This window comes from Pleurodeles waltl, chromosome 3_1, assembly GCF_031143425.1.
Source record: "Pleurodeles waltl isolate 20211129_DDA chromosome 3_1, aPleWal1.hap1.20221129, whole genome shotgun sequence".
NCBI lineage: Eukaryota > Metazoa > Chordata > Amphibia > Caudata > Salamandridae > Pleurodeles > Pleurodeles waltl.
Genome location: NC_090440.1, coordinates 1,199,529,815 through 1,199,546,589, shown reverse-complemented (window position 1 = coordinate 1,199,546,589; position 16,775 = coordinate 1,199,529,815). Strand labels below are relative to the sequence as shown.

The window sequence follows — 16,775 nt, the reverse complement described above, 5'->3', positions numbered from 1 at the left end:
GTTGTTGAAGGCCCGAGTAACTTCTGGGGCTGCAGATCTTTTGGAGGATAGTGTGTTATCTGAATCCCCCAGACTTAAGTTGGTTTCGAGTTGGTACTGGGAGATAGAAGGTTTGGATGGCAAATTTTCACTGGCCGACACTCTCTTGGGGAAGGTTATGTCTCAAAAGCAGGTAACGTTATGATGGGAATCATCCATGAGTACTGTGTTCAAGATAGTAAAGCCTGCATCTTTATGGAAGAATCATCTCTTTACTCTAAGGAAAAGCAAAGTGATTAACTGTCCTAAATGTGATCTATAGGGTGCTACTGATACACATATGTTTCTAGATTGTCCAGGGGTGGTTTTGTTCTGGAAAGAAGTGTGTAAATCTCTTTCAAGTATGTAGGGCTGAGAAATCGGGGTAAGCCTTCCTCTGATTATATTTGGGCATTTACAGGTGCAAGACCTGCGAGGAGGTAATGGTGGGAAAGGCAACAAGAATTTGATTTTTTACTCTATTTTGGTGGCTAGGAGAGAAATATGTCGAAAGTGGATGGCGGAATCTCCCCCCTTCATCTGGATTGGCTTCATGCTCCTTCCTATATTTTAGAATGGATTTGGAGGCGGGTGGTTTAAACAAGAGGAAGGAGGAAATGTGGGCCCCCTTTATAAAATGGAGAAGAGGTCAAGAGAGGTAGTGGTAGTAATTTATTGTACAGATAAGAAAATCCAATACAAATGAGCAAGGAAAAAAGAGAAAAAAAAATCAATGACAATCAAAATAAATACCCTCAAGGACTGAATTCAAACTAAAAGCACATCATAAGTTGTGCATGTGACATGTTAAAAACGTTTCTCCCAATAATAAATAAATACAAATCACCCAACCCAAAACCCCACATAAAACACAGGGCAATATACATAGGCACAGCCTTAAGGTGCATGGTGCATGAATTAGTAATTGCGCTAAGCATCAGCTTATACCGTTAGAGCTCCTCATCCTAACCAATAGTGAGCAAAATGACAAGAGCGTGGAAAGATTCCAACTAGACGTGTTCGTTGCTCGCAGTGCCATTAAATTTAGATCGTGCAATTTTAATACATTTGGTCAGTAACACATTTAGCATTGGATTGCCAGGGTCCAGAGACTGGATAATAGCTTGTTGACAGGAGCGGACTCCCAATTCGATCCATTTGCTCTGGAGCAAGAGTCTACACTCCTTTAGTAGAGCTGGGCACAGACAAACCATGGTCAATGGTTTAGTCCGCATTACTGCAGCCTCTACATGTCACGCTGTCCCCGGGGGGTAGGTGCCATTTGGGCCGGTGTTTTAAAAAACTCCAATCACCCATCCTTAAGGCAAGAATGGCCTTTTTCAACCGAAACCCGTATCTACAAGAGAAAAAACTGGAGGGCATACCTGGCTTAAAGGAACCAATTACTGCCCAGGCATGCTTCCAATGGACAAGAAGAGAGCAATCTGATTGATAAGAATACAGTTGGATAAGCCTTTTAATCTCTGATTTAAACAAGGAATAGGGGGGATTATTTTCCCAAAGATCGCCAGCAAACAATCGCCGTTTGCATTCAACCAAAAATTGGGAATAGATTCACTTCGATTTTGGCTCGCTAATTACTTGCCACAGGACTGCCTCCAAGTGGCCGTCTGAGGCCCGACACATTTTATAACACAACTTCAAAAAAGCACCAGCCTCAACTGCCACCAAATCCGGAAGCCCAAATTCCAGCCTTACCTGCGCGGGTGAGGCCAAGTGTGGAACATGAAAGACTCTCTTGTAGATTTTATTAACCAACCTATTTAATAGGCAAGAGCCTTTGCCCAACATAATTTCTTGACCATGGGCCAACGAGGGAGTGATTTTTGCCCTCATAACATCCATTAAAGGAAGAAGGGTCGGTCCCCTTTAAAACCTTAGCTAATTTTGAAAAGGCCACCTGCAAGGCCACAGCTTTAAGTTCCATTTCCTGCTTATGTTTAACAAAACTGCCCCTGGAATCAAAATGTACCTCTAGATATTTGTAGGACTGGTCAGAAACAAGTTTACGGTTTTTATAGTACCAGCTAAAGCCCAAATGTTTTTTCCTCCCAAAGGGGACCACTTTTGTTTTAGACAAGTTAACAGCTAACTGATTGGCGTACGTATACGTCGCAAGTTGGTTGAGCAACTGTTGAAGGCCGATCTTAGTGCAACTAAACAAAACAAGGTTGTCGGCATAAAGCAGGTGACTAAGCCTGAAGCCACCAGTCTTGGGGGGATGAGAGTTGATGGCATCAAGAGGGGTTGACATATCTGCAATGAACAGATTAAAAAGAAGAGGAGCCAATAAACAACCCTGTTTCACGCCACGAGTGGTGGGAATTTTCCTAGATAAGCAGCGCCCGTCACCAAGCTTAATATGGACCCAGGTGTTAGTATAGAGTTCTATAATGGCACCCAAAAGAACTGGGGGAATGCCGCAGCTTTGTAATTTGGCCCATAGGGCACTCCGGGGGATCCGATCGAAAGCTGCCTTGAAGTCCACAAAGCAGCAATTCAGCATCAGGCCTGACGAGATTGCCCTATCAATCAAGATAGAGAGTGTCAACAAATTAGTTGAAGTGCCTGAACCAGCAGAGAACCCCGTTTGGACTATAGGAATTAGTGACTTTGATTCAGCCCAAGCACGGAGATCCTGCAACAAAAGGCTGGCATAGAACTTAGCCTCATTGTCCAGCAGGGCTATCATTCTAAAATTGGCAGGATCTGATCTTGAGCCATTTTTATATAGAGGATGAAGGAGGGCACCACGCCAGGACTCAGGTATGGTTGAAGTTAAAGGCAATGTTAAAAAAATGTGTAAAATGGTTGGCACAGAGGAAGGGATCCTGCTTGAAAAATGCCTGTGGAAGACCATTGGGACCGGGGCCCCTTGGCCCTCGAGATGATGTGGGGGAGGAGTAATTGGAAAGACTTCCTTACTCCCTGCAGGGAGATTGGAGACCCTGTAAATGGGGGACACATTTTAAATGAAACTACGAAAGATCTATGGGCCCCCTCATCCAACGGTTCCCCATCCTGCTCGCTATCTGAAAAATGGGTGGTCAAGTAGGCCGCCCACGCTCCTTCTGAAATGTCAACAACGCCCGAGCCCCTTTGGTTACTATTTAGATTATTGATAAGGGACCAAAGTTTCGTGGAGTTTGAATCTCTACTTGCACTGAAATGTTTAACCCAAAACTGGCTGAGATAGGTCTGATAGTCATCATAAACAGCCTTCCTATAATCTTTCCTCAGTTGTTTATATTCAATGAATAGACACTCAGAATCGGGGCTTTTCCTGATTGCACTTGCTAGCCTATTCCGTGCTTTCTTTAAGTTCTTGGTTCCCCTGGAGACAACAAAAGACCGGGATGGGGCACAATTGCGCGCAGATTGATGGAATTTTGACCATAAAAGGCAAGAAAGTTTGACCCACGACTTAATTGGGGACACACAACCCAATCCCTCAGAATTAAAAAAGTTAATACATTCAATCAGTACAGCACCGCTAATAGAAGCATTCCATTTTATGCGCTTTAGTGATTCGAAACAAGCGCCACCACCCACTGTCCGCATGACATCAGGAGCAGAAAATCTTGATTTAATAGATACAATTTGAGGACAATGGTCACTCTCACTCCGAGGGGAAATCAGAAACCTTTCAATGAGGGGAAACAATTCAATATTACAGATGGTGGAATCTAAATAGGAGTGAGATCAACCATCGGATCTTGTCCATGGTGGGGGGGGGGGCATCATCACGTAAGCGACCATTCAAAGCTTTGAAACCCATACTGTTAACATGCATTACTAAGTATTCTCCCAGCGGGCAGTGCAGACAACCCTGGGGCCTTAATTGTTTGGGAATTAGCTGGTGGTGACCACAATCTGGACCCTCAAGAGCCTCAGTTGTATCCTGAAACAGGTTTGTGTTGAAATCACCAGTTATGAGATAGCTAGCACGTGGGTAATCCCCAACTAAATTGGCTACAATCTGCGTCAGTCGAGACAGCCTGCCCCTTTTTTCCTTAGTACCGGGGCAATGTAAACACTGATTATTATCAGGGTCTCCTACACAGTCCCATTCTTTATGACAATCCCCTGGATCCAGTTATCCTCCCAGACCAGAGGTAGTATACTCCCATCTAATTTGACGGTCACATAAATGGCCAAACCACCCTTGGCACTGCCATTCTTGCTCGTTCTATGGGCAGATTTCCACATTTCTAGGTACCGTGGCAGTGGACAACTGTACTCAGCCCATGTTTCCTGGAGGGCAATTATATTGTGACTGTTAAAGAATGTTAAAAGGTCGGCTGAAGCAAACTTATGCACAACCCCATTGATGTTCCATGAGCATAGATATTCAGGTGTTGGAACGGAACCGCCCACCCGTGATGGTAAAAGGGGATGACCGTGCAAGACGGTGGATGGCAGCCCATCCCGATTAAAAAAAACAGAAAAACCAGAGCCAGTGTGGGAAATAACATTAAAAGAGGAGGAGCCACCCAGGGCACTGTTCAAGATTGAGAATGGTTTCAGAACTGTGGGAGCCATCAAACATTGAGATTCTGATAGTAACACAGGGTAGCCAGGCTCCTTAAAGGGAGTTATTGTAATACCCCATGAGCAAAATAAATCTCTCCTGGAGAGAATAGACTGAGCTATTTTGGCAGAATTTAGTGTAACCAAGGTCAAGAGAGGTGATAAAAGACTAAAAGGGGTTAAGATCAGGTGTTTGCAGCTTATATCCAATGAGTATATTCCCTCCCCCCCCCCCTTCTCGTCAGCTGTGTCGGTATGGATGTCCTCCTACTGTGGGATGACTGAATGAGAGGTAAGGGGGGCTCTATGGCATAGGTCAACTCTATTTTCAAGAGGGTGCAAGGAGTGACAATGGAGTTGATTTAGGAGCTTTGAGGTGTATGAGGACAAAAAAAAAGAACTGTAAAATAAAGACATGGTCTATTCCTGAACTGACTCTAGGGTACACAAATGCATGCCACAGTGTAACTCACGCTGCTGCATGCACCTTTGACCTTAGCAGTCAAAATGGCAGCGGGAGCATTTAGATGCTCTTGGCAGCAAGAACTCATGTGCATTGTCTGGCAGTGTCAGACTCTTGGATGAGTATGTGGATTAACCTGAGGCCCTTACATTCCTAGGTAGGGTGGAACCCGAGCATTATTTTATTAACATTCAATTGTTTTTTTCATTTTACTGCCATTACAATACCTTAATAACGCAAATGGGTTGACACGTGAATAGAGATAACCTTTCTCCCTGTTTTGATACAAGTTCTGTGGGAGTGAATTATCTGAGCATTAAATTGGTACTTTTCTCCCCGTAATCAATGAGGTATATTATGAATAACTGCACCTCTGTATCCTTCAGAGTGTGACAGCAGACCGACTCCCCCGTGGTTTCCCTGGATTAAGAACCCCCCCCTCCTTGCACCCGGGAAAGATAAATCTACTCTGTGATCTCTTCAATACCTAAGGTTGGTATTTCATATTAAAACATTGGCAAGCATGCTACATATCTTTAGCAAGTGCTTGTCTATACTGACTTTCACATGTGATATGTTTTACAACTACTTCAGAATTGGTTAGATGTGGATAGAACCATTTCTATAATCAGGCACAATATTATGTCCTAGCACAAATGAGAATGTATGCTTTTCTACCTGAGATGTGATGGTTGGAGCTTAATCAACGAGATATATGTTGTATGCTATGTTTATTGACCCACTGGGTGAATGCGTAGTTGGCATTTTATCATATCCTTTCTCACCAGAGAGCATTCTCCTCTGGAAGAAGGATATGTGAGAGGAGTTTTCTTAGATATTTTATGTTTGTCTATGTTTGTTTTGTTTAACACAAAATTTGGATCAAATTGACAATAGTAAGGTTCCAAAGTACAGGAATTTCTATGTCAACCTCCCTTCTAGTAGTGGGGCTAGTAGCATCTAAGCAACCAGAGAATGGAGGCCCTGAAGAAGACTGCTAAACTTTTCAGGCATAGTTAGGAAGGCTGAAACATGTTGGCTATATATGGGTTGATAGAGATACTAAATTCCCCAACTTCATCCCTATATTTACATATGTATTATTTTAATCCTGTCAGGGCATTGACGTATAAATGTATACATAAAGATAGCCTTAGGCAGTTTTAAAGATTTTTTTTGGTATATCTTTGGTTTAAGTGGAGTATTTACACCACTATATCTTTAAAAAAAAAACTCATTTGGGTTGAGGGTGTGGAAAGCCCTATGATGAAGCATGCCACATCTCAATGTGTGTGTGTGTGTGTGTGTGTGTGTGTGTGTATATATATATATATATATATATATATATATATATATATATATATATATATATATATGGGGAGGATAATGGTTCAGCATTCTCACCTCTCGCCCTTTTATGTGTAAGAAAGCTTTAAGTGGTGTTATTTGAATCTGTTCTATAAGTGAAATTTAGCAGAGTCCACACCTAGAGCCATGGGCCTGTTGTCTTTTCAGGAAGAAGTGGGATGACAAACTCCATTGTTAATGTCTTCATCAGTTTACCACATTCTTGGTTCCCTCCCGCCCTGACTACCGTCAGAAAGTTGTCTATGTTATACAGCACTTACGCATATCTGGACATTTGCCTCACTACCAAGTCACACTTTCTCAAACACCACACACACTACAGAACACTTGATTGGCATCACTTTGACTGCATAGTACTGATCCTGCAACAGGATGCCCAACAGTTCAAAAGTCATTAGACGGACTGGTGGTAACGTGAAAGACGATGTTATATGAGCTTTTCCCATTTCTGCTCCTAGTCACACTTGCTCACTAACTCAAACACCAGCTCATTTGGTCAATAATGGCACAGTGAACCCAGGAGACATTGTTCTTAAAAATCATTAATAGATTTATCTTGTGGTCAGAAGACATGGGGGATAATTTTAAGTCCCCTTACTGTTTTTTTTGGCAATACATCTAGCAGCTGTATTATAAGTTCTGGTAGTGGTGGCGCATCGAATGGGCCCATCATGTTGACCTCTTCCACTTCTTTTCACAGATTATCATTAACTATCTGTACTTTGCCTTTACAAGATCTGAGGATGTCCACCCAAATATCTATTCACAGTTCATTATAAGGGATCCTTATTCCCTCAGTAATCCCCCCTTTGGAAAATGGCTGCCACCCGGTCATGATCCTGCTGCAACCACAGCTTCATTGCCAAGGGGATAACCAGTAGTGTTGCCCTTTCCAACCCGTCTGTCCTCACCCTTGTCCTGTGTACTTCTGGCCAAATCCTGACCTGAGCACTGCAAGACAGAATTGTTCATGCTGCACTTTGAACATTTAGGTAAAAAGTGACACAGGAACAAGTGGCATGCCCACTGGTTGAAGTTCCAGCATGCACCTACTGGGCTCTGTCTGAGTGCTGAGTCCTCATCCCTTTCTCTTGTGCTGTCAACCCATTCCAAAACCCTACCTTTGATTGTTTGTTGCCAATTGCTGCCTTTTTACTGGCCCATTACTCCCCTCTGTCTTTGCCTCTGTTATGTTAGTTGTAAGGCATTTTGCATTTTAAAAACTGTATTATGACTCTCACCAAGCTTATTGCATTCTAACACACACTCTTTTCACCATACACTCTACCTCACCTCATCCCCATTCACTCTGCCCCAGATTCCTCCATGTGATTTCCCCCCCCCCCCAGGAGCTCACCATTTCCCTGCATACTCATATTCTGTATTCTACCTCACTCCTCTAACTATTCTCCCAATATCAGGGCCGCTATTCACTCTCTGCCCTCTTGTCCACAACTCCTCTGTTAGACCAATGGCATTTCTCTCTGTACAGTTCAGTGAGCACATAAACAGGCTGGTCTCCTCTCTCAATTGCCTTCCTGGGTTCAGTCTCTCTTCCATTCTAACTGAACCTCTGTTATCATAACTCCAGTCCCGCAACCTTCAGACCCCTAATGTCAGTGACTGCTTAGGTATTCTCTCCTATCTACTCTCTGCATGTTATCTATCTCTTCGTTTTCACTCTCAGAACTGTCTTCTTCTGCTCCCCACTCCTCATATTCAATCATACACATCCTTTATTGATTTTGTAGCAGCCCTGTGCGCCACTGGCCCTCCAACTTCCCTTTTGTCCTCATTCCAGTTGTCACTGTCTAGATGTTCACCCCTTAAAAACCCCTTCTCTTCCACTGTTGTGACTGCTGTTTTTATTGCTGCATCTTCTTACTTCTGGAACTATGTCAACCTCTGGTTACCCCCCCTTCTTCTCTTCGGGGATACATGAACACTAGTTTGTTTGACCCTCAGGAATAAGTTCCTGCCTATTCTGGCCAGTTCAAGCCTCATTGTGTCCACCAGGAACCTTATGACGCTCCAGCTTGACCAAATTGCAGCCAGGCCCAGAGGTCCCAGTGACCCCGCAGACCCTGGGCTCCACTTAATGGTCTTTTGAGGCCCCTCAGCAACGGAGCTTCCTTATATCCCTATGCTCCATGATATGCTGCCTAGAAGGATACCCAGGAGACCTGCCTCTGCTTGCTCTTAATTATGATGCTCTTTCTGTTCACCAGCCAATCTCCCTGCTCTGGACGACGCCAAGTGCTCATCTCCTCTTCTGCCTCTCAAGGGAAGTGTACTGGACATCCTCCCTGCCCATTTAGTGGCTTCCCCACACCAAGGAGTGTGCCCCTCGAAGCTGGATCACCTGCCCTTCTGCAGCGTCTTCACCAAGTAGGTGCTTGATCCACCGGCATTTCTGATACTACACTGCTGAGGTAGCTGCAGTTGCCCCTAGAAGAGCTGTAGAGATGGAACCTTATCCTCTTCTAGTGGCCCATGTTTTCAGTAGGGCTGGCTGTCCTGCTGTCTGCCCCTTTTGGCCTAGCTGACACTGTTTGTCCTTTTGGGGCCTAAGGCTTGACCACCCCCTGGGGGGAGCCACAAGCTGCCACAGCAGCTCTTATTCCTGCGGAGTCTGCCAACAGAGGACTGTCTCCAACTTCCTCCATTGATGGTGTCTTAATCACTGCAGGAAGCAGTCTGCCTGCTGGCCACAGTACCGAAAACTACTGTCCACGTACTTTTTGGATGGATCATTGGCACTGGTCATCTTTTTGTTTTAGTGCCCCTGGAAAAGTGATCCCATATTGATTTCATACGGGACAACCAGTGCCATTGTGCACTAGCTCACAATCCCAAGGGCAAGGAGGGTGCTTCCCATCCCTCCTCTCAGGGACCGCATTACATACCTACTATCATACTGTGCTACACTAGCCGTGAGCTACAGCAAGGAAACACAAATCTCGATGTTTGAGAACCATGTCTGCATGCTTCTCTGTGTCAGAAGACCAGCGCTGGAATTAACAGCAGGGTTGAAAACAGAGGTGCATGGTGGAGCTGAAAACACTTCACCTGGCTGCCAACACAACACTCACAACCCTGTGCAGAACAGCGTTTTGGCTGAAACGTAGGACCAACTTTCAGCACCCAAATTTTTAAAAGGCTGCTAATTTTGTTTTTTAAAAGGCCGGTGAGGTTTTAAAAACATGTACAAGAAAGATTCACAAGCTTCCAACTTCTCAAACCTCTACAGTGAATTTCAAGGGAATTGCCCCCGAAAAATAAACATAAAGCCATGTATATGTCGTTATCTATACTCATAAATTTAGCCTCTATGTGCAACATTATGCAAAACAATGAACCTGAGTAATATTTCCTCATTCTAGCCCATACCACGTGTTTTGGTGGAGACACACATGGGTAATGCGTGGCGTGTATATTGAGATTGCAATGTAATACGTTATCTGGTGATAGGACAGTGCTAATTGAACAGAAGAAAGTATTAGCCAGTTTCAGAAACCTTACCTGAAAGATCTCGCCCCACTCCTAGTGCAAGGCCATCCTTAATCCAGAGCACTATGCCATGGTACCCAGGGATGGCACAGAGGAGACTCGCAGGCTGTCCAGCTACCACCACTTGGTCCTGAGGCTGCTGAGCGAAAGACGACGGCTGTCCTGGAGGGTTAGAAGAATAGGAAAGCCGATCTCAGATCAAATAAAAACATGCACAAAGCATTGCTGCTCAAGGCACCAGAAAATAACGCACATCACACTTTAAGAAACCTTCCAGTAAAAGCACAGCTGGATTAAACCTCCGGAGCATTTCTCTTACCAAGAATTAAATAATGAAGGAATCGTGTTAACAGGCTTTGGAAGGTTTAGATAGAGTGTGTTTGGTGGAATAACAGTCAGTTAATAAGAACAATCTAAATGCGTTGTTTATTAAAAAGTGACTAAGTCCAATTGTTTAGTAAAAAAAAAAAAACATATAAACATGTAGGAGGCTGGCTTGGTTTGTAGTGGGTACCTAAGGTACTTGCACCTCCTGCCAGGTCCAGTTATCCCTTATTAGTGAAATGTAGGCAGTGTCTAGAAGCCAGGCTGTCTAGAGGTAGCTGTAGCAGAGTAGCCAAGGATTATTTAGGAGACCTGCAAAGCCCATGCAATACCACTGTAGTCACACAGTACTCACACGCATGAAAGAAAATAATCAGTGTTACAAAAATAAAGGTACTTTATTTTGGTGACACAAATGCCAAAAATACTATTGAGACTATACTCCCTTAGGGGGTAAGTAATACACAAAGTATATACACTAGTATGCAGAAATAGCTGTAAAAACAGTTAAAAAACAGTGCAAATAGAAAAAATCACAATAGTTAGAAATGGGCCTAGGGGGAACAGAAACCATATACTAAGAAATTGGAAAGCGAAAGTCGGTTTCCCACCTAGAAAAGTGTAGTGTGTAGAGGGGTGCTGGGAGTATTGGAAAACACTAAAGGTAAGTAATAGAACCCACCCCAGAGCCCAGGAAAACAGGAGTAAATCACAGTAACTTTCCTAGAACACAAGAAATAAGATAATGAAAGAACCAGAAGAGACTGCAAGACACCAACAGTGGATGCCTGGACCTGATGGCCTGTGGAAGAAGGAGAACAAGTCCAAGAAGCACTGAAGAGTCCAGGGAGAACAGGAGCCCTTTCCAACCCAGATGAAGGTGCAAAAGAAGAACCACCGGTGGAGAACAACAGTCCGTACTGGACTTAAGAAGATGGATGCGGGTTCCTGGTTGGTGCAAATGATGTCCCACGCTGGATGGAAGATTGCAGTCTGGTTTGCGTCGCTGGATTCCGGCAACAAGCTTTGGCACAGGCAAAGCTCGCAGTTCGTGGAAAATGGCGCTGCCTGGGACCAGGAGGAGCCTGGTGGACTCTACCCAGGAATGGGAGTCAGAGGGAGATCTCACCAACTCCCAATGCCCTCAGAAGACCAGACAGCAGGCACAGTAGTCCCACAGCACAAGGACAAAAGGAGGCCCATGCAGCACTACAACAAAGGGTCCCACGCTGTCGGAAAACCACACAGGAAAGAGCTGTGCTTAACATGATAGAGTGCTGGGAGCCAGAGCTGCATAGTGCATGAAGAACTTCGTGGAAGGATGCCAACAAGCCTTGACAACTGCAAAACACGCAGTGCACGGGGGTACTGCTTTGAGTGGGAGGCAAGCTCTTACCTCCACCAAAATTGGACAGTAGGACGTCAGGATCGTCGGGACCACTTCAGTCCACCGCTCATGATGCTGGATCCATGCAACTTATCAGAAGAGGGGACACATGCCGTCAGTCGTCGACGCAGAGAGGTGCCTGCTGATGCAGGGGAGTGACTCCTTCACTCCAAGGGAGATTCCTTCGATCTTCTGGTGCAGGCTGAAGACAGGATGCACAACCGGGAAACAGTTGCTGTTGCTGGCAGGAGCTGAAGATACAGGGGGTTATTCCAACTTTGGAGGAGGTGTTAATCCGTCCTAAAAGTGACGGATATACCACCAGCCGTATTACGAGTTCCATAGGATATAATGGACTCGTAATACGGCTGGTGGTATATCCGTCACTTTACCGTCACTTTTAGGACGGATTAACACCTCCTCCAAAGTTGGAATAACCCCCACAATGTTGCAGAAGTCATCTTTGCTTCTTTGTTGCAGTTTGTAGAGTTCCTTGAGGGTCCAGATGTAGTTTCTTCAGGGAGAAGGTGAAGTAAAGGATGCAGAGAATTCCTGCTGGAGTCTTGCAATCCGAATCTGAAGAACCACCTAAGAGAGAGACCCTAAATAGCCCTGAAAGGGGGATTGGTCAGCTACACATGTAATCACCTATCAGAGGATGTTTCTGAAGTCACCTGCTGGCACTGACCACTCAGATGCTCCGAGAGTTCCCTACCAACTTGGAATCCAAGATGGCAAAACTCAGGGACACTCTGGAGGAGCTCTGAGCACTACCCCTGGGATGGTGATGGACAGGGGAGTGGTCACTCCCCTTTCCTGTGTCCAGTTTTGCACTAGAGCATGGACTGGGGGTCCCTGAAACTGTATAGACTGGATTATGCAAGGAGGGCACCAACTGTGCCCTTCAAAGCTTTTCCAGTGGCTTGGGGAGGCTAGCTCTCCCAAGCCTGAAACACCTATTTCCAAAGGGAGAGGGTGTAACACCCCTCTCCCAAAGGAAATCCTTTGCTCTGCCTTCCTGGGCTTGAGATGCTCAAGCAACAGGAGGGCAGAAACCTGTCTGAGAGGTGGCAGCAACTTGGGCTGCCTGGAAAACCTCAGAAGGCTGGAATGGCAATACTGCTGGTCCTATAAGGAGCCCCCAGAGTACATGGAATCATACAACCAATGCTTGCAAAAGAATTGGGGTATGATTCCCACATGTTTGATACCAAACATACCTATGTTTGGAGTTACCATTATGTAGCTGGACATAGTGACCTATGTCCAGTGCACGCGTAAAATGGAGTACCCGCACTCACAAAGTCTGGGAAAATGGTCCTGGAAATCATGGGGGCACCTCTGCTAGTGCAGGGGTGCCCCCACACACAGGTACTCTGCACCCTGCCCTCAGGGTTGGAGGGAATGCTATAGGGGTGACTTATAATTGACAAGGTGCAATGTAAATGGTAATGAAAGGGTGCATGCACCTTGTCACGTAGGCTGCAAGGGCCCTGTTGGTGGCAATTGCTCCCTATGGGTGGCAAAAGAAACACTGCTGCCCTTAGGGATCTCCTGGAACCCCAATGCCCTGGGTACCTAGGTACAATATACTATACTATATACTTATAAGTGGCACCATTATGCCAATTTTAGGTGAAGTACTGAGTTAACAGTATGCAACAACAGAATTTAGAGGAGAGATAGCATAATCACTGGGGTCCTGGTCAGCAGGATCCCAGTGAACACAGTCAAGCACACTGACATCAGGCAGAAAATGGGTGTAACCATAGAAAAAAGAGGGTACTTTCCTACAAAACAGCATTCATATATCAAGACTTTTTGAGGTTCTCAGATAGATAGTGGTGATTAGGCAGCTCTCGAAACATGAACTGTTTTTCACCACTTCATTCCATGAGACATGGGAAGTACTGATATCCTCAGAAGTAACAAGCAATGCAAAAAGCGAAATTAGTAATACATAATACACATACAAGTACGTCATCAAACATGTTAGAAAGTTTAAATACATAATAGGAATGAGATATAGGTTAGATGGAGGTCATGGAATGGGAGGGGCTCTCTCATATGCGCAAGAGATGTCCTTATGGACTAGATTTCGATTGGCATAGTTAAAACTGTTGCACAGAGTTTGTTATACAAAGGTGCAGATCTTTCAGTTTAGTCAAGCTAATTATTATTTTTTCCAACGGGGCGTATACAAAGAATAGATACTATATACATTTTGGACATCTGCTAAAATTCAGGTGTTCTGGACTAATGTCCGGAGGATGTTAGATGATGTTCTAGGTATATCAGTGAGATTGTTATCAATAATCTATGAAATATGGGAGCCAGGCCATAACAAGATACCAGAAATAGTTCATCAACATGGGTCTTGGGAGTGCACTTGAGCACATTGATTATGATCATAGGTAGAACTACCTTCTGTTCTATGGGATGGGCCAGAAGATAGTGGATATGTAACAGCGCTACGAGAATTGAGAATTCATGATTCCATTGTTGAAGATGTATGTGCTTGTGTACATTTCGTAGGGCCCTGATTGTTGGAGCTGAAATGGCAATAAAAACAACTTTAAAAATGCTTGACAAAAAAGGGTTGGCACATAATAGTCCAGCTCACCCACAATCCGCTAAAACTATCCATGCTACATCAAACCCCATTGCCTCTCCAAATAGACTTGCATCAATTGACCTACTCAAACCCTATTGCTGGATATGACTGTGATGGTGCAATGCTCATGGTGGCGGCTCACTTGAGGGTGAGACCTACTGACTGTCCCAGGTCTTGGTGTTCCCCTAGTCAGTACTTGGTGGGCTGTGGGGTCTGGAGCATTCCCTCGCTGGGCTTTGACCACGGAGTACTGGCTTGTGCTGATGCACCTATGGGGGAACATTCCACTGTGTGGTAGGGGCTGACACTGAGCGGTCGTGTTGGGGACCCTGGGCTCTCATGGTACTTTAAATGATGACACAGACACATAGTTTTGGTAAGTACAACTGGCCTAGGGCATGTGCGCCTGGCCTCTTTTATTTGCATGGTCACCTGACTGGTGATGCCTGTGGTGGATGGGTTGGGGATGAGTGTGAAAGCCAGCCCTCAGCAGAGTGGCTGGTAGAAACACTAGAATGAGTCCAGCCAGACTCTACATCCATCCCAAACTTTGTTTCAAGGAAACCAACAAGTCCAACCTGTGGAAGAGAAACATAAGCACTAAAATAAACACCACTGAGTTTCTTCAGGAGGTGGGTTAAGTGTTATAGCCAGCCCTCAGCAGAGGGACTGGTGGAAACACTAGAATGAGTCCTGCCTGACTGTACATGAGCGCCCTCATTCAGTGCACCTGAAGTGGGGCTATGTTGACTGAGGGCTCCCCATGCTGGGACACATGGTAAAAGCTGGGCTTTCCACTGCTGGAGAAGCATCAGCGATCTATACGTCCGTATACTCTAAACCATGTAAATGTCAACTGACTGCCTTTACTTTTTCCAGTGCCAGGCAGTTCATGGGAGACCAGATGCTGATTCCTTGCACTAAACTAAATGACCCCTGAATTTTTATATCAAATATTCTGAACTCTCATAAGGTGTTCGCATACCGTCACACCTACAGAACAGCTGGTACATTTGCCTAATCCGGAGACTGCATGATCTCTTTAGTTGGTGAGGTCCCAAAGCATCTGGTAATAAATACAGTGCGCACAACCTCATCAGGTGAGCTCATCTCACATTGAGAAAAACTGATCATAAACATGCTAATGTACCCTTTGAATCCAATTAGATGACCAAAGGGCAAATGCATGAGGGAGGTGTTGAGCCGATGCCTAGCGGTTCAGAAATCTCAGACACAAATGCGTCAGATGTGAGATCCATGTTGCTGGACATGCAGTGTAGTCTGTAAACAACAGATGAAAAAATTAACTCTCTACCACCCAGAGTGAACCTGATTCAGCATTGATTAGACAGATTCACAGAGCAAATTGCTATAACGAAGCAGCACATTTCAGGTAAGGAGGATGTGGTAACAAAACCATATATACTTAAAAACTACCACAACTTGAAAAATTACTTGATCTCACTCCCACTAAAAGTGTAGACTTAGAGCTGCAATCATGCCACACCAATTTGCGTATTTTAGGGGTCGCCTTTAAATACAAGTAACACACCCCTACGGTAGGCCCTGAACGGCCCATAGGGCAGGATGTATCGTATTTAAAAGATAGAGCTGACGTTTTTATTTTTACATATCCCGGTAGAGAAAACCTCTCAAATTAGTTTTTCACTACTGTGAGGCCTTCCTCTCCCATAGGATAACATTGGGTTGTCTTATTACATTCAATAAATGCGAACATTTGGGAACAGGTATAAGTGTTTGGGCTCAGATTAACTATAATTGAAAATCCTCTTTCATGGTAAAGTCAGCGTTTGGATTACAATTTTGAAACTACTATTATAGAAAATTGGCATTGTCTTGCCCTAACCTTTCTGATACCTTTAAGGAGTTTCCAGGTGCCTGGGCCTCTTAATTGCTGCCCCATCAGAAGGGCGTATTGGGCCCAGACACTGGACCTGGGTGTAGCTGGGAGAAGACCATTTCAAAAGGCCATCTCCAGCAAACTAGCACCAGCCTATTATCACCGTGGACCATTTGAAGCCTGGGCAAGACAAAGAAAAAACATTTCAAAACAGTTAGAGGGATAGCCTTAGAGGTTGCCACTCTTCAAAGGCTGGTACCTGGTATAATTACTGGACCCTCAGACCGACTCTTCAGTACACTCCTGGACCTTTGAAAATTACAGAAGAAGGATTGCCTTGTTCCCCAAAGGACTGGCCTGCTGCTGCTTGAGGTCTGGCTTGTTCTCCAGCGGACTGTCCTGCTGAATGAGGGCTACTTGTTCAAAAGAGGACGGCCCAACTGCTTGAGGCCTAACTTTTTCTTCAGAGGGCTGCCCTGCTGCTTGAGTCCTGCACTCTGAGATGGAAGACTCAACCATCTCAGCATAACCTGAGATACAGGGATACAACAAGCTCCGGAGGCCTCCCTGTAACTCCCACCCTGACCCGCTGCAACTGGCCCTGCCCAAACCTGCAACTGGACCTGCCTGAGCCCTGCTGGGCTCTGCAGAAGTGAGTTCCTGATCCCCAAGAGGTGCC

General features: G+C 44.9%; 1 protein-coding gene across 2 annotated transcripts in view; it reads right to left on the bottom strand.

Annotated features, from left to right (window-relative positions):
• KIRREL3 (kirre like nephrin family adhesion molecule 3) overlaps positions 1-16,775 on the bottom strand; it is a 3,739,713-nt gene that overhangs the window by 2,343,456 nt on the left and 1,379,482 nt on the right. For both annotated transcript variants that reach the window (XM_069224509.1, XM_069224508.1), the window contains exon 3: positions 9,923-10,072. In XM_069224509.1, coding sequence (XP_069080610.1) covers positions 9,923-10,072 — 150 coding nt within the window. The remainder of the gene's footprint in view (positions 1-9,922; positions 10,073-16,775) is intronic.